Source organism: Pyrus communis, chromosome 1 (assembly GCF_041283825.1).
Source record: "Pyrus communis isolate YQ-2024b chromosome 1, ASM4128382v1, whole genome shotgun sequence".
Classification (NCBI taxonomy): Eukaryota; Viridiplantae; Streptophyta; class Magnoliopsida; order Rosales; family Rosaceae; genus Pyrus; species Pyrus communis.
Window position 1 is genome coordinate 3,822,383 of NC_142565.1, and position 21,748 is coordinate 3,844,130.

The 21,748-nt window shown below is 38.6% G+C and overlaps 1 protein-coding gene and 1 pseudogene across 9 annotated transcripts; both read left to right on the forward strand.

Annotated features, from left to right (window-relative positions):
• The first annotated feature begins 3,990 nt into the window (after window positions 1-3,990).
• On the forward strand, window positions 3,991-7,115 carry LOC137720938 (uncharacterized). 8 transcript variants are annotated; one of them, XM_088693107.1, is made up of 6 exons: window positions 4,107-4,298; window positions 4,470-4,682; window positions 5,030-5,174; window positions 5,539-5,765; window positions 5,977-6,234; window positions 6,577-7,115. In XM_088693107.1, exons 3-6 carry the CDS (start codon window positions 5,159-5,161, stop codon window positions 6,880-6,882), a joined length of 807 nt encoding a protein of 268 aa, XP_088549233.1. In that variant the 5' UTR covers window positions 4,107-4,298; window positions 4,470-4,682; window positions 5,030-5,158; the 3' UTR covers window positions 6,883-7,115. The 8 variants fall into 8 exon arrangements, with proteins under 8 accessions (XP_088549219.1, XP_088549218.1, XP_088549235.1 ...); XM_088693100.1 differs by having other exon boundaries at window positions 4,470-4,552; XM_088693093.1 differs by lacking the exon at window positions 4,470-4,682 and having other exon boundaries at window positions 3,991-4,298; window positions 5,539-5,727; window positions 5,987-6,234.
• Window positions 7,116-7,267: 152 nt separating this feature from the next.
• Window positions 7,268-8,982, forward strand: LOC148698989 (hexose carrier protein HEX6-like; annotated as a pseudogene). Its single transcript, XR_015961905.1, has 2 exons — window positions 7,268-8,371; window positions 8,470-8,982. The product of XR_015961905.1 is annotated as a hexose carrier protein HEX6-like (transcript).
• The last annotated feature ends 12,766 nt before the right edge of the window (window positions 8,983-21,748 follow it).

Here is a 21,748-nt window from a genome sequence, read left to right on the forward strand (position 1 = left end):
AACTATTTTGGAAACCATCTATTTCTAATCAAGGACATTCAGTTTCTTCCTACTCATTGTACAATGTGTTTATATGACAGCTCACTTGAATGTAAATAAAAAAAAAATGCTTATCTTATCAATCTCATTCACTCATGTATCCCTCTGTTTGTTCATAATTGTGTTGAATTTATTCAACTTAAATGTGTTTCATTCATCCGATTACACCTGAAACAACAGGTTCCCGCAGCAACGTCCGAGCATATTTTCTCGTAGGCCACTCTGAAAAGTAGTGGCGTGGTCTTAAATAGAATAAAATTCGGATTCAAACACTGTTCATTTAAACAATGCCAATTTCAAATCTTACTTTAGACTAAAGTAATTTATAAAGAACTAGCCTCTCCGTACGCACGTTAAGCATTTTTGCATCACGGACGCTACACGTCCCTAAAGGTGTATTATGATAGTTTTTCTTTCATTGTAATTGTCAAGATATATTTTAAATGTATTGTGTAAAGATAAACTTTTTCTTTACCATGCACGTTCTAAAAAGTTGTCATGTTTTTCGTTTTCACTTTGCGTAAAGTAATTATTTAAATGTTATTCATGCAATTGTCAAACAACATGAGATTTTAAATGCAAGTTCTTATATAATGTCCATGAACAATAGCAAGTAGCATCCACTTTCCAACACTTATAAACATAATTAAAATTTACAAAAATATTAATAGGTCGAATTCCTGGATTAGAGGAACATAACAAAATAAAAAAGACAAAGTAAAACAAAAAGTTTAATTACCAAAAGAAAGAATGGAGCAAATTCTCTCACAAATTGCACACCAATTGATTGTTTGCAAGAACATTTCTCTCTCTCTCTCTCTCTCTCTGATTGAGGCAAAAACCAAAATGGAAAACCTAATAACAGTAAAATACCAATCAAACATTGAAGAGAAAGGAGGAGAGACATAGGGAGAATTCCCAACTGTAGGAGTGTGCTTGAAATGTTGTAAAACCCTAAAATTGGTTTAGTTTAAAGTTTAAGTTCGTATGAGTAGAAAAGCAAATGAGAAAGAATACACATATGAATAAAATTAGATATCTATAAACCTTTACCATCCTGACCACTGTGGAAAATCTTCATTACAGCCGGAGTCATAAAAAATATACGACTCTTCAATACTTTTTTAACAATAATTAAGGCCTATGGTCATAAGGAAAATTAGAATGTTCGAAGGACAATATACTTGTAGGCTTGTAGCAATTAAAAGATTAAACAATTAAGTGGAGAATTACTTGTTAGAATTGAAAAATTATTACAAAAAGTTTGAAAATTGCCTAGTTAGATACTGAAAAAAGAGAGTGATGAGATGGAGGATTTCAATCAAATTAAAAATTTGCAACATGCAAATGTAGTGGGGGTGAAACTCTTTGGAATCATACTCTTCCTCTTCATACTCTTGGAACATCATATGTAAACTCTTTTAGATCCAGCTGAAGAATTGAAATCCTTGTTCTTGAGAGGGATTTGAAAATCACTATAATCTAGGTGAGAGGGATTTGAACTTTCGTGTAAGGGACAACAACTTTTGCAGTTTTGGTATTTCTTTTATACAACGTAATTCTAAGGGATTGGGGATTTGGTTAGGCCATACAATGAACCAACCACTAACTAGGCATCGAATTCAACATAAATTAAAACATCTCGCTCACAAGTAAAAAGGAAAATCACTAAATCGTAGTACTAGTTCGTTAGAGTATCTATATTACATCTCCAATTTTTTTTTAGGTAATAAATACTAATGAGCTCATACACTATTTTTTGAGTGAGAAGCTCACACACAGTGTGTAAACATAAAAGATTTCAAAAGAGGGAAAACATATATGGAACAGAGAGAAGCTAGATAAAATTGTGCGAGGAGAGCGTGGGAGTTGAGAGAGATATTTTGGTAACATGTGTGTGAAGGAAGAAAAAAACAGGAAAAAAAAATATATATTACTTTAATGTATGAGCCCTCTAATTCTAGTACGTGGAGTTCATGTGAGGGTGCCAATGTAACCAAGTGACGTGGGAAGCATGCACATGTGCGAACACACAATCCTTGCCATGAAAACCATGGGCTCCAAGAGCTGGTTTTTTGAAACTATGTGCCCTAAAGTCCCTATAAATTAAGGAATTCTAGTCAGGTAACTATAATTTACATTTTTAGAATTGGCCAAGTTGAAATGGGAGATAAGCCTCCCAGATGCCAATGAAGATAAGTGGTTGGGAGGGTGGTCTCATAATTCATGTTCATATTCTTCATGATAATTAAGAAGATGGTGGAAGAGGACTTCTCTCTCATGTCACTCATTTTTATTGTTTCTGGGAGTCTCCATTTTAACAATGTTTTGGACCTCATTATTATATTTGTCACTTATTTTCTTAGTTTTCGGCTTAGATGTTATACTATATTTATTGCTCAATAAACCGTAATACTGTTTCCATATGCCTTATAAAGTTTTCCTTAATGCTCACCGAAAATATTTTGCCAAAATAAACAATTTGAATTTTTAACAAAAAACCTTGGGTGTTAGGGGGGCTTGACAAACGCAAAACAAGACGTACCTTGGCACATGGAAAGTGAGGAAGGGCTCCATAAACGAGGTAGGCTCTACGCATCGAAAACGAGGCAGGATTCATCGTGCAAACTGAGGTAAGCTCAGCGTCGGATAAATAAGGCACACAAAACGAGGAGGGTCAGAGCCCAAAAAATGAGGATATACATTAAATATAAAGGTATTTGAATTTAATTAAAGTAATGTAGGAAGAAAAAATACAGAAAATAAATAATAAAATAGAAAATGATATGATCGTTACTTAGCTACCGATCACCCACAAACCCTGTTGGTGTCCAGATAGCGACTTCTTCAAGAAAGAATCGCTAGAATCATACCGATCTCCCTTTTCAATTTTTATTTATTTATATTTTTTGCTAATGTTTCTTTTATTTCTTTTAACATAACAACAAATTATCATATTTATGTTCTTCAAATATATTTTCCGTGCAAAATCTATTATAATTCATTTTTAAACACTTATAATCAACAATTTAAAACATAAATTTAAAGATATTTAAATTTAATAGTGGTTACTCAAATAACGTAACATATAAATAAGAAACTGAAAGGAAAAAACAAAAAAACAAAAAACATAAATAAATTGGAAAAGGAAAAATTGGTACCACGCAACCGATCCTTGCCCAGACCTAGTTAAATCATCGTTCAATTTATTTTCACCTATACCTCATTGTGAAGTTTTGAAAAGTAAGGTGAGACTTTTCATTGAGATTCTTGAAGGTAGAATCCATTTGATAATGTTTTGGACCTCACTACTATAATTTTCACTTATTTTTTCAGTTTTGGGCTTAAATATTATATTAAATATACATTTGTTGCTCAATGTAATAATAAATAAATAAAGAATATCCATATCTTTTTTTGAAGAAAAGAATATCCATATCTAACAACATTAGATAATGCCACTTAATATTACGGTCTAATGATTTCATCTTTACTTGTAAGTGAGAGGTCTTAAGTTTGATTATCACCAAAAGCGAATTTAAATCACATTATTCCTAGCCCAGAGGATAAACTCACCCTCTGTCCTTAATATTAATATCCTTTGTTAAGGAAAAAAAAAACAACATTAGATATTCAATTTGTGTTGTTTGTAATCAAAATTTATAGTTTTAATGTGCTTATAATTACTAGTTTATTTAACATGAAATGAGTATTAAAATCATTACAATTTATGATTTCAGGTGCGTGTACGAGGATTTGGATCCTCGACGGATCCCCTTCTTGGGGATCTTAGAGATCAATGCACACGGACCATTGATAAAAAATCGTGTGGCCCCAATTAAATACTTTTATATTTTTAAAATTAAAAAAGTCTCGTTTTTCGTAAAAAATATAAAAATGAAAAAATTGTAACTGCACGATTTTTGATCAACGGTCCATGTTCCTTGATCCCTAGGATCCCCAGGAACGGGATCCGGTGAGGATCCAAATCCCGTGTACGAGACATAGACTAAAAAAATAGGGAGTTTTAACGAAAAGCCCACCGTACTGTTTACTTTAACGAAAAAACACATTTTTACGTTAAAAAGTTAAACATGATACTATTCACTTTACCATTTATATTGACAAAAGTTAGGCCAATTATTAAGGGATAATTACCTAGAAATCACACTTTTGACCGGAAAATACCCAGAAAACAAGCAGTATTGCCAACAAAGATGGTGAAAGCCATTCGAGTTCATGAACTTGGTGGTCCTCAGGTCTCTCTCTCTCTCTCTCTCCTGTATTTTTTTGGGTAACTTGAATGTTTGAATTGGTGATCACAAAATCAAGACTTGTTCGTCAGTTGCAATCTTATGTGCCTGATTTCATTTGTAAACTATTTCTGTTTACAATAAATCCAAGTTGGTTGATGGGAAATCTGGTAACAGGCTGAAAGAGATAGCCTTTCTGCGTTTACCCAAGAGTACATGATTTCTTATGCCATTGTATTCATCGGACTAATCCGGAGAAGGTTAGTTTTCATTTGTCGTCGAGGATTTGATTGGATTCGATAGCTCACCAGGTTCAATGCTGAAGGAAGAAATGGAAGTCAACTTCTAAATTTTGTCAAAGTTGAAAGTAGAAGTAGGATTAGTCATCAAGTAAGCTTATCCCTTCCAATCCTACCATTTCTTTGGCGATTGGAATGTTCTTCGTGACTAATCTTTCTCCTGCCTTCCCAATTTCTTTCATTGAATCTAAGCGATTTTTCAATCCAGTTCAATCATAGACATCCAGCGAGGCCTTGAAGTATTTGAGTTCTTAAACTTTTATTGTATTTATGGTTTATGTAGGGCTATATCAAGTGTAAACTTTTATAGTATTTGAGTTCGTAAACTTTTATTGTATTTTTCTTTGATCTGCAATCTGGTTCAGCTACATGTCATTATTCCAAATTTCCAATGCTTTTATCCCCATTTCACTTAATTTTGTGATGTAATGCTGCTAGGTCTTGAAATGGGAAGATGTGGAAATTGGAGAGCCGAAGGAGGGGGAGGTTCGTGTGAACAACAAGGCGATAGGGGTTAATTTCATCGATGTATACTTCCGCAGAGGACTTTATTATAAAGCTGATACAATGCCCTTCTCCCCAGGTTTTGTTTCATCTCCAAGTTCTAAAATGTAGGAAGGATTGACATCTAGTCCACTCTTTGAAGGCATAATTTCTAAGTTTAGTTTTTTCTTAACAGTTTCTTGCGTAAACATTTTGCGTGAGATTACAGTTTTCAGATATGATCAAGAATGATTTTTCAAACCTAAAAGAATGCCGGGCATGAAACCAGATTAGCCATTCCTGCTGTTTGAAATAGAACTGACTAATCCTAAGAGAAATGGTCGAAAAACTCAACGTCACTATTCTTCAACAACTTGGAGTCCAGCCTTCTTTTGTCCTTCCAGTTCCTGATCAGAAGGCTGACGGATAAACCCTATTCGTTAACAAATCAATTTTCATTTCAGGTATGGAAGCTTGTGGAGTTGTGACAGCCGTAGGACCTGGAGTAACAGGCAGGCGAGTTGGAGATCTGGTGGCCTATGTTGGCACTCCGATGGGGTCATATGCGGAAGAGCAGATTCTTCCTGAAAACAAAGTGGTGCCCGTTCCTCCTTCAATTGATCCTATTGTTGCAGCATCCATATTGCTTAAGGGTATGACAGCTCAGGTTCTACTACGCCAGTCTTTCAAGGTTGTTACGATTTTCTGTTTTGTTAACTATGTGATTTATGTGTCGAAAAAGTACAATCAACTGACAAATATTGGTGGTCAAGTTGTAACTAAATGCTTCCTGAATGTGAAATTTCATTATCTTAACATGGTTGATTCAGTGTTAGAAGTTGTTTATAAATTTCAATGCTGCTGCTTTTGTTGTTTGATCTGAATTTTGTGCTGCTATGGAGGTCGAACCAGGACACACAGTCCTTGTTCACACAGCAGCTGGTGGAGTTGGATCCCTTTTATGCCAGTGGGCTAATGCGCTTGGTGCAATTGTCATTGGAACTGTATCAACTAAAGAGAAGACAGCTCAGGCCAAGGATGATGGATGTCGCCATGTCATAGTCTACACGGAAGAGGATTTTGTTGCTCGAGTGACAGAAATAACATCTGACAATGGCGTTGATGTTGTCTATGATTCTGTAGGGAAGGATACCTTTCAGGTAAATCTTACTTTTCATCCCTCAATTTTATACAGAACTTACAGAAATGATTCTAGGTTCTCCTTCTGCACCGTTCCTTTGATGTTCTTGGTTTCATTGAGTATCAACACAGCCTGTTACTGCTTCTGCTTTACCGTGGCTTATTACCTAATCTAGCGTTGAAGTTTCTCAATGCTAGGCCAGGTATAGCAAATCTCTATACTGTTCCGTTTGAGCTAGTTTTATGAAACTGTTAAAGCAAATGCTGGTTACCCTTTGATTTTTTCAGTTCAGAAGATTAGCTAGTCTAATTTCTTGATGGTGAATTTTATATTTAGTACTTAATTGGGGCATTGTTTGCAGGGATCATTGGCATGCTTGAAGACTCGTGGATACATGGTGAGTTTCGGACAAGCATCAGGTGCAATTGATCCGGTCCCACTATCAGCTCTTGCAGCAAAGTCACTCTTCCTGACCAGGCCGGCCTTGTTCCAGTACACTGCAGCTCGAGACAAATTGTTAGAGGTTGCGGGAGAGGTCTTTGCTAATGTTGCATCAGGCCTATTGCGCGTTCGAGTAAATCACAAATACGCATTGTCTCACGCAGCACAAGCTCATGCAGACCTCGAGAACAGGAAAACATCCGGCTCGGCTGTGCTCATACCCTAAAATTTCTGCCTCAACTGCTGTTCTTCGTGAACAGATTAATATGAGTTGGTTTGCAAAATGCAATGATGTTATCTCCAACTTTAGTGACAGACAGACTTGTTAAGCAAGCAAAAAAGGCAATTGTATTTTTCGCATTTCTGCTGAAAGGCAAAACTGTTTCTGTCAAACAGCAGGGTATGTATCACATAACGTATGTCTCTCTCGTCATGTGAGTATGCACACCGTTTTCTCAAGCGAGCCCTCAAATTCTAGTATGTGGAGTTCATGCTAGGAACTCGAGTGATGTGGGAAGCATGCCAAGGTGCCCGACTCGCACACATTTTTTTCTCCTTCTGCACATTCTCTGTTTATTTTTGTTCTTGGTATTAGTTCCGAGTCTCTCTTACTGTAAATGAAAGTAGTTTTGAAATCACTTTGTAAAATATGAGAATAATTAATTAGTTTAGCATATGCTATTAATACTAATAATTAAGTAACAATACTGTATTATCTATAAACCAAAAATTACAAAACATGTACACATTAATCATGCATTATACCGTCATTTCCGGCGACATCCAGACTACCATACCCAGTAGCTCCGGCAGGGTACCAACGGTTGGCAGCGGTTGACAAGTTTAAGTGCTTGGGATTAATGGCAAAGCAGATATTAAAGCAGCAAAAAAGAGTGATTAAGTACAAATGGGTTTGTTAAACCAGGCAATGGCAGCTGAAGAGTGGCCAAACAGGCGCTTAACTTTCTTCAGAGTTCAGACAAATGCTTATGGTCCTGCCTGAAGTTGTCTGTAGTGGTAGTGATTGCAGCCACTGCCTACATATTCCGCAGAAGTCCAAAACCATTTGTTGACTATACCAGTCAAGTAAGGTTGCTCTTGCAGACGTCGTTAGGCCAAGAATTTGTTCTCTGTAGATTATAGTGGTTTAAAATACCGTAGGAAAACGGAGTAAGACTGCTCTCTATATTTCCATTCTCTTAGTAAAAATTACAACTTTGAGTTCTGTCTTCATATCTCTGTGTGTGAGCTTGGAAGAAACAATGGCAGTTGGGTTAGCGATAGCAGGCGAAGCCGGGCAATACAACTTCAGGATGATGCCGTTCGTCATCCTCTCTTGCATGATGGCAGCCATAGGAGGTGTAATTTTCGGCTACGACATTGGAATTTCGGGCGGCGTGACTTCAATGGAGCCGTTTCTTAAAAAATTCTTTCCTGAAGTAAACACTAAGATGAAATCGGACACCAAAATCAGCAACTACTGTAAATTCGACAGTGAACTGTTGACCTCCTTCACATCCTCACTGTACATAGCTGGTCTTCTAGCTTCCCTTTTTGCCAGTTTGGTCACAAGGGCTTACGGCCGCAAGCCTTCAATCCTTGCCGGTGGAGCTGCATTCCTTGCTGGCTCAGCTCTAAACGGCGCAGCTATGAACATCTACATGCTCATCCTCGGCCGCTTATTGCTTGGAGTTGGTATTGGTTTTGGAAATCAGGTAGTACTTTTTGCCCCCAACATTAATCATATAAACATACCCTATTTGATGTTTCTATTTTTCGTGTTACTTGTGTAATCTGTGTTTGTGTTGTGCAGGCTGTTCCATTGTACCTTTCGGAAATGGCACCACCAAAATACAGAGGAGCAATTAACAATGGCTTCCAATTTAGCGTCGGCATTGGCGTATTATCAGCTAACCTCATCAACTATGGCTCTGAGAAGATCAAAGGTGGTTGGGGGTGGCGAATCTCCCTAGCCATGGCTGCAGTCCCCGCCTCAATGCTAACACTGGGAGCATTTTTCCTTCCTGAAACACCTAACAGCCTAATCCAGCGTAGCACGGATCACAAACAGCCAAGCAAATGCTACAACGTATCAGAGGTGTCGATGATGTCCAAGCAGAACTCGATGATCTGATCAAGGCAAACAACATATCGAAAAACATCAAACACCTTTTCAAGAAAATCCTGGAGAGAAAGTATAAGCCTCAGCTTGTGATGGCAATAGCCATACCATTTTCTTTCTTGCCAGAAGAAGATGAGTATTTGGTGCATTTTATCTGAAAACAAATCATTAATTAGATGTTCAATCTTGTTTGTTTGAAATACATACCACACTTGTTGATTCAATTGAAAGTGGAGAATTAAAAAGTTTGTGAATCCAACACTACAATGCGTAATTCAAAATTAACAGGAATTAAACCAATTAATGAAAATATTTGGGCTGAAACATTAGCAAAGTGAGTCCAACAAGCCTGAGACGTTATATAGAATGAGTTTACTATCACGTAAGATGTATGCACTTAATTAGATGCGTTATCATGTGTAAGTTTTTCTTCATATAACAATTTATTAATGAATATATATATATATATATATATATATGTGCACATATCATCAAGTAACTTTCATATATAATCCTTCACATAAGTCATCCATTTTGTTAATTTTTTGGTGTTACTTTTTCTTTGTTAGGCAGTATTTGATGTATATTTCGTTAAATTTTTGCTCGGCTGTTAGTTTATGCTGTAGGAAGTTAAAACACTGCATGCATAGAATCACATACACACGATGACATGCATACGTAAAGTTGATAGACTTACCTGGAGAAGAACTGGACATCGCAGCACTTGAATGACATAAGGTCTTCTACACTCAACAGCCAATGATCCAGCTAGAATAGGGTTCACTCAAAAGGGATGATGCTGTGAGTGCAGGGACCTCCCTATATATATCCATACTCCCTAGATATCAGGTCTATTAACTGATACCTTGGATATTCCAAACTGATTACGGTTTCGGTATAGTCCTCATAGGTATTGAACTCTTGTCAAGTCTTGATAAGGTTACTTGAATATAATTGCATGTTATTAGGACTCTTAATCTTAGCCAAGTAGGATCGGAATTTCCTCGACATGATAACTCATACACTGAGCTATCAGTTTGTCGAGAACAAGAACTCATTCTTCTTGACAATCACATCTTACATTCTCCCACTTGAGTGTCCAAGAAGGATGATATTACATAAGCTAAGACTAAGGCGATCACAAGTCCCCGAAAGCTGCAATTAAACATTTAACAACCTGTTACTTATAGCTTCGAATACTTAATCATAAATGCAGTATGTAATCTCTTCTACATGTGCACTTTATGATTACAAGTACCTATACCATAAGCACTATGTTGCTTGACATAATTCAAGTTTTCAGGTTGATAAACGAAATTCAACTCCTGAACCGAGCCTTATACAAAAGCATGGCTCATATTGTTGCAATAAAATAACATAAGAACAAACATTATGAAAGCATCCAATTAAACGAGAAGAGACATAACAAAACTAGCTGTGGGTTTACTACTCCCACTTATTAACAGAATGATGAAATGAGTTTACTACTCCCACTCATTAATAGAATCAAAATCCTCTCGCATCCCCATGTTGTAGACGTGTTTCTTGAACACTCCCACTGGTAAGCCCTTTTCTAAAATCGGTCCCAATATGAACTATGTTGATCAGCCCTTTTCTAACTTCATCCCTCACACGCAAAATACTTAATGTCCATTAATCTGCAAGCAATGGACCTCTTGTTGTTTCTGGAAAAGAAGACTGCAGCCAATCACAGTAAATAGTTATAGGTCTCTCAACTGAGGCTACAACCTTCAATCCCATGATTAAATTCCTCAACCAAATTTTTGTTTGGTGGCAGTGTAACAACCAATGAACTCAGACTCCATAGTTGAAGAAGCACTCACCTTCTGCTTGGAGCTTTTCCATGAGATTGCACCAGCAGCAAGAAGAAAAACATATCCACTTGTAGACTTTCTATCAATAACAAATCTCGGGGGACATGGAGCTTCACCCGTGAAATGATCGAAAAGATCATACCCCCTAAAAACAGATTGAAACTGAAAAATCCATTTTACAAAATTATCATCTTGAAGCTTCACTATAAGCATACCAAGTAACCCTTCAATTTTAACAATAGATTCCGCCATTTGAACAAGATTACAGAGAATATTAATCCAGAAATTTATATTGCAGACAAACAAGACTTGTTCTTGAACCCCAAATACATTATCACAGATTCTTCCCTACTGGCTATCGGCCTTTTTCAATGAAACAACTGAACGAATACCAACAACTCTTGATCAAACAATGGCTATTGGCCTCTTATGCTCTCAAACAATGGTTATCGGCCTTTCAATTTTCTAACAATGGCTATGGGCCTTCAATTTTTCAGAAAAATAACAAACATTCTCCAACTAGAACATAACGCAAACAGATGGTGTGCACTGTGAAATCACAAACAAGGAACCTGATACGAATGAAAATCTTGAACCCTTGAGCAGAAATCCCTGAGAACTTGCAGCTACCATCGAGCTTCAATCAATCAAGAAGACTTGCACATTGGAATTGAAACCAAGGATCGGCCAGCTCTGATACCATGATAACAGTGCACAGAGAATTGAAGAAAAGCAGAAAACTTAGAGAGAAAGAAAGAGAATTGCACCACCTTTTTGATCATACTACAAGGACTTCACAACTAGATTAAATAAACTAATTAAGTCGTTAGCAAATTAAAACTCTGAGTAAATTAGAGTCATTGGTGGACTGGCCGGGGTTGTGCAGGTGGTTGAGTTCACGGTGAAATTTTTAGTTGTGACGGGAATACGGATGGTACACCATGTGTTTTTAGGTAAGTGGTGAAATTTTTTATTTTTTAAGTTATTAACTTTTTAATACACATATCCCACTATTTATATAAAAACACGTATTGTACCATTCCGTATAACGATCACAGAAAATTTATTCATTTAGTCTATCATCTTATTCGAAAGTATTTTATTTAATCGCCAATTGGTCCTTTTGAGTCTTGGGATATATATACTAGATGAATTTTGGTTTTGGGATTCGAACTCGAGAGAAGTGTTGTTTTAGTTTTCTGAGAAAGAAAACTGGAGAAGTAGAAAGACGAAGAGTGCCACCTGTGAAGTTGAAGAGTTGAGAAGAGGAGGAATACGCTTGACAAATTTTTAGTTGTGATGGGAACACAAGTATATTAAGCTTAATATTTCTGTTGTATTATTCTTGGTAACTGCTGTAATAGCAGTTGATGTTTTTATATACATCTTACATACACGCATGCATTTAAACAATTGCATGTAATAAACAAATATTGTAAAAGGTGGCGCTGCCCATGCTGCAACACATCAGAGCATGGGTTCTTTCTGCTGTAAAGGTGGCGTGCTGTCTGACAAGGAATAATGCAGTATTCCTTCTGTCCAAGTCACATGGCAAGTTCTCTCAACACTCCCCCTCAAGTTTGGAATGAATGTTGATTATTCCTAACTTGCAAAGCAAAGTCGTAAACTGGTATAAGCTCAGTGGCTTTGTGAAGATGTCGGCTGGTTGTTTCATGGTTGAGATGTGAGATGTCTCGATCATTCCACTTTGAACCCTTTCTCGTACAAGGTGGCAGTCAATCTCTATGTGTTTGGTTCTTTCGTGAAAGACCGGATTCGAAGCGATGTGAAGTGCCGCTTGATTATCACAATATAGCTTGACTGGACGTTTATGTTTGATACCCAAGTCTTGTAGAACAGATTTCAACCAAGTGACTTCACAACAAGTTGCTGCCATTGAACGATACTCTGCCTCTGCACTAGAACGTGACACGGTATTTTGTTTCTTGCTTTTCCAAGAGATCAAAGATTCTCCAAGAAATACACAGTATCCGGTGGTAGAACGTCGTGTGTCTCGACATCTGGCCCAATCCGCATCACAAAAAGCATTCAATTGAATTGGACTTCTTGCAGAAAGAAAAATACCTTGCCCTGGTGTGTGCTTAACGTATCGTAAGACTCGCTGGGCTGCTTCCAAGTGTGGAGTTCGAGGCTTCTCCATAAATTGACTAAGAGTATGGACAGCATACACCAAATCAGGGCGCGTGATTGTCAGGTAGATTAGTCTCCCAACAAGTCGTCGATAAGAGGAAGGATCAGTAATACATTGTCCTTCGTCCTTTCTGAGTGATAAGTTTTGCTCCATAGGAGAGGTGGCTGGTTTTGCGCCAAGATGACCTGCATCCTCAAGTATTTCAAGGGCATATTTTCGCTGTGAGAGGGTGATCCCCTTGCTAGAGCGAGCAATTTCAATGCCCAAGAAATATCTTAATTGGCCAAGATCTTTCAACTTGAATTGCTTCATAAGAAAAGACTTGGTATCTTCAATTGCTTGTATGTTATTTCCTGCCAAGATAATATCATCAACATAGACAAGGAGGGCAGTGAATTTACCATCATGGTTTCGGACGAACAATGAATAATCTGCCTTGGATTGTTGATAACCGGCCTTTCGAAGAGCACAAGAGAGTTTGATAAACCATTGACGAGAGGCTTGCTTAAGCCCATACAAAGATTTATGAAGTTTACAAACTCGTGTCTCCCCCTTTCGTCCGAAACCAGGAGGCAAGGACATGTAGACATCTTCTTCAAGATCACCATGGAGGAAAGCGTTATTAACATCAAGCTGGTGGAGGTGCCATTGTTGGACCGAGGCAACAGCAAGGAGTAGACGAACTGTAGTCAATTTTGCAACCGGAGCAAAGGTCTCTCGATAGTCTAAGCCTTCAATTTGGCTATAACCTTTGGCAACCAAGCGTGCTTTATATCGCTCAATGGATCCATCGGAGCGAAATTTGATTTTGTAAACCCATTTACATCCAACTGGCTTCTTGCCAGGGGGCAGTGGTTGCAGAGACCATGTCCTATTCGCAGCAAGGGCTGCCAGTTCTTCTTCCATAGCGAAACGCCAGTGAGGGTCGCGTATAGCCTGTGAGAATGAGCTGGGTTCTGTGGCAGCTGAAATGGAAGTGGTGAAAGCACGATGTCGAGCAGATAAACGATCGTATGTGAGGACATCAGACAAAGGGTAAGGAGTACCTGGTACTTTGGTCAACGCCGAGTGAGATGAAGGGACGGACCGAGAAGGGAGGTTGATGTCGATGTGATATTGTTGAAGATAACCAGGTGCATGAGTGGGTCGTTTAAGACGAGGTGGTGAGGTGGAAAGAAAAGGAGATGAAACCGAAACAGGACTCACCGGCGAAGAAGAGGATGGATCGATGGAATCCTGCTCCGGTAGAATGGACGGATGAATGATGGGATCATCATAGGCAGTATCTTGAGTATGTGGAAACACAAGTGGTGAAACTGCAGCAGAAGATGAAAAAGGGAACACATGTTCATGGAAAATAACATCACGGGAGATAAAGATTTTACCCGTGTGAAGGTCGTAAACTCGATATCCCTTTGTGCCATATGGATACCCAAGAAAAAGACACTGTGTGGCTCTTGCATCAAATTTTGTGGGACGATGGTGGTGGGTGGAAGAAAAACATAAGCAACCAAACACTCGTAAATGGGCATACGCTGGCTGTTTGTGGTGAAGTATTTCATAGGGTGATTTGCTTTGAAGAAGAGGAGTGGGAGTCCGATTTATGAGATAAGTGGCAGTGAGGATAGCATCACCCCAAAATTTCTTAGGAAGATGAGATTGAAAAAGTAAGGCTCTAGCAACATTGAGTAAGTGGCGGTGTTTGCGCTCTGCTACCCCATTTTGTTGGGGAGTAGAGACACAACTTGTTTGATGGAGAATCCCCTTATCTGAAAAAAATTGGGTCATAAAAAATTCTGGACCGTTATCACTACGAAGAACCTTGACTCGTGTGGAAAATTGTGTTTCAACAAGGTGGATGAAAGTGATGAGATAAGATCGTGCATCTGATTTGTGATTCATTAAATAAACCCATGTGCATCTTGAGAAATCATCCACAATAGTTAAGAAATATTGTGCCCCTGTGATAGTGGGAACATGGTAACCTCCCCAAATGTCAACATGAATTAACTCAAAAGGAGCTTTTGTGGTGATAGAACTCAAAGGAAAAGGAGCACGTGTTTGTTTGGCTAATGGACAGATCAAACAATCATCAATGCTACAAAAATTCAAATTTTTAATGCAAGTAGAGAGATGCCGTAAGGTATTGTTGGAAAGATGGCCAAGGCGTTGATGCCAAAGCTGGGAAGGAGAGGCAAAAATTGACGCTGAATTGCACCTGGTTTTCATCACATTATCAAGGTAGTAGAGTCCTTCTCGTTCAGTTCCCGTCCCAATCATCTTCCCCGATCGTTGGCCCTGAAGTAGACACATTTTATCAGTGAAGATGACAAAGCAAGATGAGGTATTAGTAAGTTTGCTGACAGAAATTAAATTCAGTTTAAATGATGGAACACAAAGCACGTTGTGAAGGGTGAGATCATTCGAGAGATGAACTGTGCCAATATGTGTGACATCGGCAAGTGCATGATTGGGTAAGTGCACTTGTCGATTGTATACCGGAACACTTGTGGTCATTAAGCTTGGTGAGCAGACCATGTGATCTGTGGCGCCTGTATCGAAAATCCAGTCCATTCCCTTATTGAGAGCAGAAGCACAAAAAACTCTACCTGACAAGTTATTCATAGTAGAGGTGGTACCGACATGATTAGATGTGGAGTTGGATTGACTCTTATCAAGGAGTGCAAGCAGATTGTGATATTGCTCGGAAGTGAGGCTGTAGGACGAAGAAAATGTTGCTGGAGGCGTTGGCTGGGTATCAACATGATTAGCCTTGGAATTGGAACCCCTGCGATCCTGATAATCTCCCCTATTGCTGTTGTCTTTCGCCTTTTTCATTTTGCGGCATTGATCAATGGTGTGACCTTTCCAATTACAATAGTCGCACTTGAGGTGTGCACGACAGGTATCTGAAGTGTGTCCAGTTGCATCACAACGACCACATTTTAGATGGGAATTTCTTGGAGAAAAAATTCCTACCAAAGTTGCGCATGTTATCCCGCACGGCAAAAGCTGCAGTGTCGGTGACTGAGGACCTTCCAGGAGCATGTATTGAAACTGTTCTTTGCTTCTCATCTTGAATAATAAGTGAGAAAGCTTTGTTGACAACAGGGAGGGGATCCATAAGTAAAAGTTGCCCACGAACCGCAGCGTAGGATTCATTGAGGCCCATAAGAAACTTCATGGTTTTCTGACTTTGCTGAAACTGCATTAATTCTTTTGCAGCTCCACATGTACAGGTTGGGAGAGTGCACATGGCATCACGTTCATCCCAAAAACTTTTCAGTTTGGTATAATATGCACCAATGTTCAAATTTCCTTGAACACTTCCATGTATCTCTTGTTCAATATGGAAGAGATGTACACTGTTTGTGTGAGAGAAACGTTCCTTCAACTCATTCCAAATATCAGCTGCAACATTGTTGTAGATGACACTTGCTCCGATATCTTTCGAGACAGAGTTGAGCAGCCAGGATTTCACGAGGTTGTTGCAACGAGTCCACTGTTGGAATTCACTTGTGGATGCAGACTCGGGCCTTTTAATGGATCCATTGATGAATCCTTCCTTGTTCTTGGCATTGAGGGCCATGACCATGGCTCGGCTCCAAGTGGAGTAATTTTCGTCATTCAAAGGGTGTGTGACGAGGATCGCTCCAGGTTGATCAGAGTGATGAAGATAAAGAGGATCGCTGGGATCTTCGTATTTGGTGTGTTTGCTGGAAGAATCAGTTGCCATGTCGGCAGGCAGTGTGCACTGTGCAGTGGCTGTGCTTGGCTGTGCTCTGCGGCTGTGCTTAATGGCTGTGTATGTTCTTCTGCGAGTGTGCAGTTTGCAGTGCACTGGTTGCTGCAGTAACAGATCACAGTATAGCAGCGGAAGAGTGAAGGCAGAGCAGAGCAAAGGATTGCCTAAGCTCTGATACCATATTAAGCTTAATATTTCTGTTGTATTATTCTTGGTAACTGCTGTAATAGCAGTTGATGTTTTTATATACATCTTACATACACGCATGCATTTAAACAATTGCATGTAATAAACAAATATTGTAAAAGGTGGCGCTGCCCATGCTGCAACACATCAGAGCATGGGTTCTTTCTGCTGTAAAGGTGGCGTGCTGTCTGACAAGGAATAATGCAGTATTCCTTCTGTCCAAGTCACATGGCAAGTTCTCTCAACAGGTACATCATGTGTTTTTATGTAAGTGGTGGAAAATTTTATTTTTTAGGTTATTGACTTTTTAACACATATATTCTATTATTTATATAACGACACGTGATGTACCACTCTGTGTGATAATCACATTGAAAAATCTCTCAAATACCCTCATAGGCAACACGCGTATATCAAAATGAAAGTATACCTACCAAGCAGGAGCAAAATTGGCAGCATACTCAATGAACAGAAAATCCCAACATTTTCAAAAGCTTTTCACTTTTCAACCAAGTGGCAGAGAAAGGTCAAAATTTTTAAAAATAGAATCAAAAGGGAAAATATAAAACCCCAACATTCAATCTCCCAAAAAAAAAAAAAAAGGGCAAGTAAACGAGAGGAAAATACATAACAAGGTTGGTTGCATGGTCTTGTCCAAAAGCGTCTTCGGATCTAGAGTGCAAGGCTGTGAAAAGCTCTGACTTTCAACGTCATCATACACACCTAAATCACAGTATACAAACTCTTTTCGCTAACCTATACTTCATGATCATGATCATAGTTGAAATGTACGCAATGTCTAGTGTCTACTATGCCGTTGTTTCAAGGTAGTTTTATACTTGTGCAGCTGCATTTGCTCATTTTAATCTTCCTTGAAAATAAATATGGCAAGAACAATTTTAAAATTATTCCTAACAGAAAATTATAATTAAAGGGTCAATAATCGTATTATCATAACATTGCTACATTCTACAATTGCATTTGTAACACGCGTACTGGCCATCCCTTTTCAAAAGCAATTGTTACTTGAAGTTATTAGATATGACTCGAGTGTTGTTAATTATACAGGTCTAACCTGGACAGATGGTCCTTGTTCACGCTGCCGGTGAAGTTGGATCCCATTTATGCCTGTGAACTAATGTCGTTGGTGCCACTGTCATAGGAACCATATCAACTCAAGAGAAGCCAGCTCAAGCCAAGGAAGATGGATGCCGCCATGTCATAATCTATAAGGAAGAGGACTTTGTCGCTCGTGTGAAAGAAATAACTTTCGACAATGGCGTTGATGTTGTCTATGATGGCGTAGGGACGGATACGTTTGAGGTATAAGTTTTACTTTTCTTATAATCTCCATAAGTGTGTCATGATTTACTCAAATGTTGCTACATATATATGCTTGACCAACTCCAAAATCGACGCAAGTGACTGCTAACTCAGTTGGTTAAGGGCATTCGACATTATCTGATGCATAACATTTTATTTTGGACTACGAATTCTTACCAATAGATATCGTTTTCAAGGATCGCTAGCAATGTTGAAGACTCGTGGGCACATGTTGAGTTTTGGGTAGTCATTAGGCGAGCTAGATCTGGTTCCCTTACAAGTGAATTCAACGCGCCATTTCTAATAATTCGCTTGATTAAGATTCCACTACTCTATTGAAAGAATTTAAGCTGGGTTTGTAAAGACTGATTGCATAAGCTCAACTCAATTGATGATGAGTGAGGTTTTGACTTCATTATATAAAGATTACAAGAAAAGTCTGTTACAGTATAAACGTATAACGGATTACAAGTGAATTCAAATTACAAATATAAACTGATAGAGTCTAAGAAGAGAAATGAATGCGTTGGTTCTCTATCTGGTGAAGAGTCCTTGAGTTATCCAAACTGTGACTTTGAGATAGGAATGCATATATTGGCAGACCTGATTGACGGCGAAAACAATATCAGGTCTCGTGAAAAGAAAATATTGGAGAGCACCGACTATACTTCAAAAATTAGTGCCATCTGACAAAGGTTCTCCGTCATATATACTCAACTTACAGCCAGTTGCAGTGGGAGTGGTGAGAGGCTTTTCATCAAACATTTTGGTTTTCTTTAGAAGGTCCATGATGTACTTGGATTGAGAAAGATACATGGCAGTGGATGTCCATGTATTTTCCATTCCCAAAAAATAATGCAAAAGACCTAGATCCTTCATAGAAAACTTTTGGCCAAGCTGTTGAATGAACTGAGATATATGTGATCGATTATTGCCCATAACAAGGATGTAGTCGACATATATCAACAAGTAGATAACTGTGGATCCATTAAAGAAGGTGAACAACAAAGAATTTGCTGCTGAGGCCTGAAACCCAAGTTCTTCAAGATGTTGGGAGAAACATTGAAACCAGGCACGAGGTGCTTGTTTCAAACCATATAATAATTTTTGCAGTCTACAAACATGTGATGGAAACTGAGGATCCACAAAACCTGAAGGTTGTTGCATATAAACTTCTTCTGCCAAAGAACCATGTAAGAAAGCATTCTGAACATCAAGTTATCGGATAGGCTAATTGTAGTGAAGTGCAATGGAGAAAATGAGTCTGATTGTTGCATGAGTGACAACCGGTCTGAACAACTCACTGTAATCTATACCTTCTTGCTAGTGAAAGCCATTTGCGACTAGTCGAGCCTTATATCGCTGTATGGAACCATCAGAATGCCGTTTGATCCGATATACCCATTTATTTGGAAGAACATTCATGGATAGAAGAAATGGAACCAAGGACCATGTGTCAGTATGCAAAAGAGCATTAAACTCTTCTGCCATTGCCTGTCACCATTCAGGATATTTGTTAGCCTATGTAAAACATGTAGGCTCAACCACAGCATTAGGGGTAGCAAACCAAATGAGATGAGGTTCCGCTAATGCTGGAGACTCATGTAGAGTACTGGAGTTGGATTTTGCGGAACTTTTTGTTCTTCCTTCACTGTTGTTGTAGCACACACGATGCATTCATCCACACGCAAAGACGATGTACCGTCCCTATACTTCTGGCATTTCTTTTTTCTTCTTTAGCCGACAAGCACAAAGTTCGACGACGCTTTCTCTGCTTTTCAGAAAACGCGTGCAGCTTTGTCAAAAGGAGCCGCATCCGCACTACCACGTGTCGTTCAGAAAGAGAAGGGGCGTCGTTCAGAAATCGAAGGGGCGCCTGCTCAGAAATCGAAGAGGCGTCGTTCTGATATCGAAGAGACATTTGTCGACAAGGGTAAAAGAACAGTACCACCACTTGATATTAGCTCTATATATGTCGACCTTCGTCTTTTATGGCAAGGCAAACCTGAAGAAAATGCCCAACTCTTCCTCAACTCTGAGGGCGCACTCCCAGCAAAGCCTTTCGAAATACTCAAATTCCTCTTCTTCCCCAAAGATGATACCGGATGCCTGGAGTACAGATGACCCAGGAAGAAACGGCAGATTGAAGTGTGCTGATTCATTCACCGCTTCTTCAAAAGCAAAGGTATCTCATATCATCAAGGTCAAAAGCAAAAGTATCTCATATCATGCTATTTCCCTGTCTTTTTCTTTGTCCTTGTTCTTACTCGCATGGCAAAGTAAAAGAAGCAATCAGCCGGCACTTGGAGTCAGTCTTCCGATCTGGAGCCAACTGCCTGGAATCTATTCCTGATTGCTTACCTAGCGTTGCTCTCGAGTAGTCATCTTCAACGGTTGATACACTTCCGGAGAAGGGACCACTTCTGCAAAGGGGAGCGAGTAAGGCAAGTGAAAATGATACATTGAAGCATGTGGAGACAAACATAGGCTGAGTTATCCTCCAACCCTTTTCAATACGAATTGGAAAGATTGAACAAAGAAACAGACCAAAAGGGTAAGCTCAGACCTTCGGGGAAGACCAAAAGAATCCTCCAGCCCAGTAGCACAAAGGAAAATCAACAAGTGGAGGAGACCAAAAGAATCATGCAGCCCAGTTCAAGAGTATGCCTGTGGAGTCACTATGATCAAAGCCTCAATGCAATTACCAAGGAGAAGAGGGAATTTACACTCCATAACCAGATTTGCGTCCCTAAACTCTTCTCTTTGTTAATTACATTCTGCCATGTTTAGTATGTTTAAATTGCTTTTTGTGTGTTTACTTATGTTTTGTGTGAACCATATGCTTAAAACATTGAGGACAATGTTTGATTTAAGTATGGGGGGGGTAACTAAGTATATTTAATGCAAATTCGTGGGATTTTATCACCCATAACTTCAAATGTTGTTCCTTGCTGTTTTAAGGTGTTTTTAAGTTGTTTTAGAGTGTTTTAGTATGTTTTGTTTTTATAACTCCGAAAATCACATAAAAATTTGAAAAACATGTTTTAAAAAGCCTAAAAAGAGTGTTTTGAGTCGTTTTTGTGTGTTTGTGTCTTAGGGTACCTTCCAACACAATGATAAGGATTTGGTTTGTAATTGCATGACGGTTAAAAAGAGTTATTAACATAGAGAAAAGTTTGATTTACTCTTGGTATATGCTTGGTTATGGTTATAATGTATGACTTCACATGCAATCATAAAAGGAAAATTCGTTTTTGTAACATGCTTGAAGGAAGGAACTCAAACAAACGCTACAACCCTGTGAGACTCGAGCCATTACTTTCTTTGGAGAGTTATTTTCTGTGATTCTTTGCTTTCTAAATTTGTTGCATGATCTCATTATTCCTTGCTTGGTTGCTACTTAGAATGCAATTGTATCATGATAGAACTAAATGCTAGAACTTATATCCATTTCATTCAAAGCATGACATTGAATTGCATAATATATATCAAGATGAAGTTGTGTAGTTGCCACCATAGCCAAATAGCCTTACTTCCCATATTTCGTATATATTAGTTTTAACCCCGTTGAGCCTCGTTTAGCCTATTTTCTTTGCTAACCACATCACCCCTTACCTAGCCTAGAGTAGGACTTTCCTATACCCTTGTTCTTAAAGTATAGTGAGCATGACTTAAATGAATTCCTTTTGAGTTACATTATGCAAGAAAATGAGTGTGGGGGAGTAAAAG

Bases quoted from the DNA above. Each gene is read 5' to 3' on its own strand.
- LOC137720938 (XM_088693092.1), top strand. From the start codon at position 4,257: ATGGTGAAAGCCATTCGAGTTCATGAACTTGGTGGTCCTCAG. The intron at 4,299-5,029 runs GTCTCTCTCTCT...TAATGCTGCTAG, and splicing joins ATGAACTTGGTGGTCCTCAG to GTCTTGAAATGGGAAGATGT. The intron at 5,766-5,976 runs GTTGTTACGATT...GCTGCTATGGAG, and splicing joins TACTACGCCAGTCTTTCAAG to GTCGAACCAGGACACACAGT.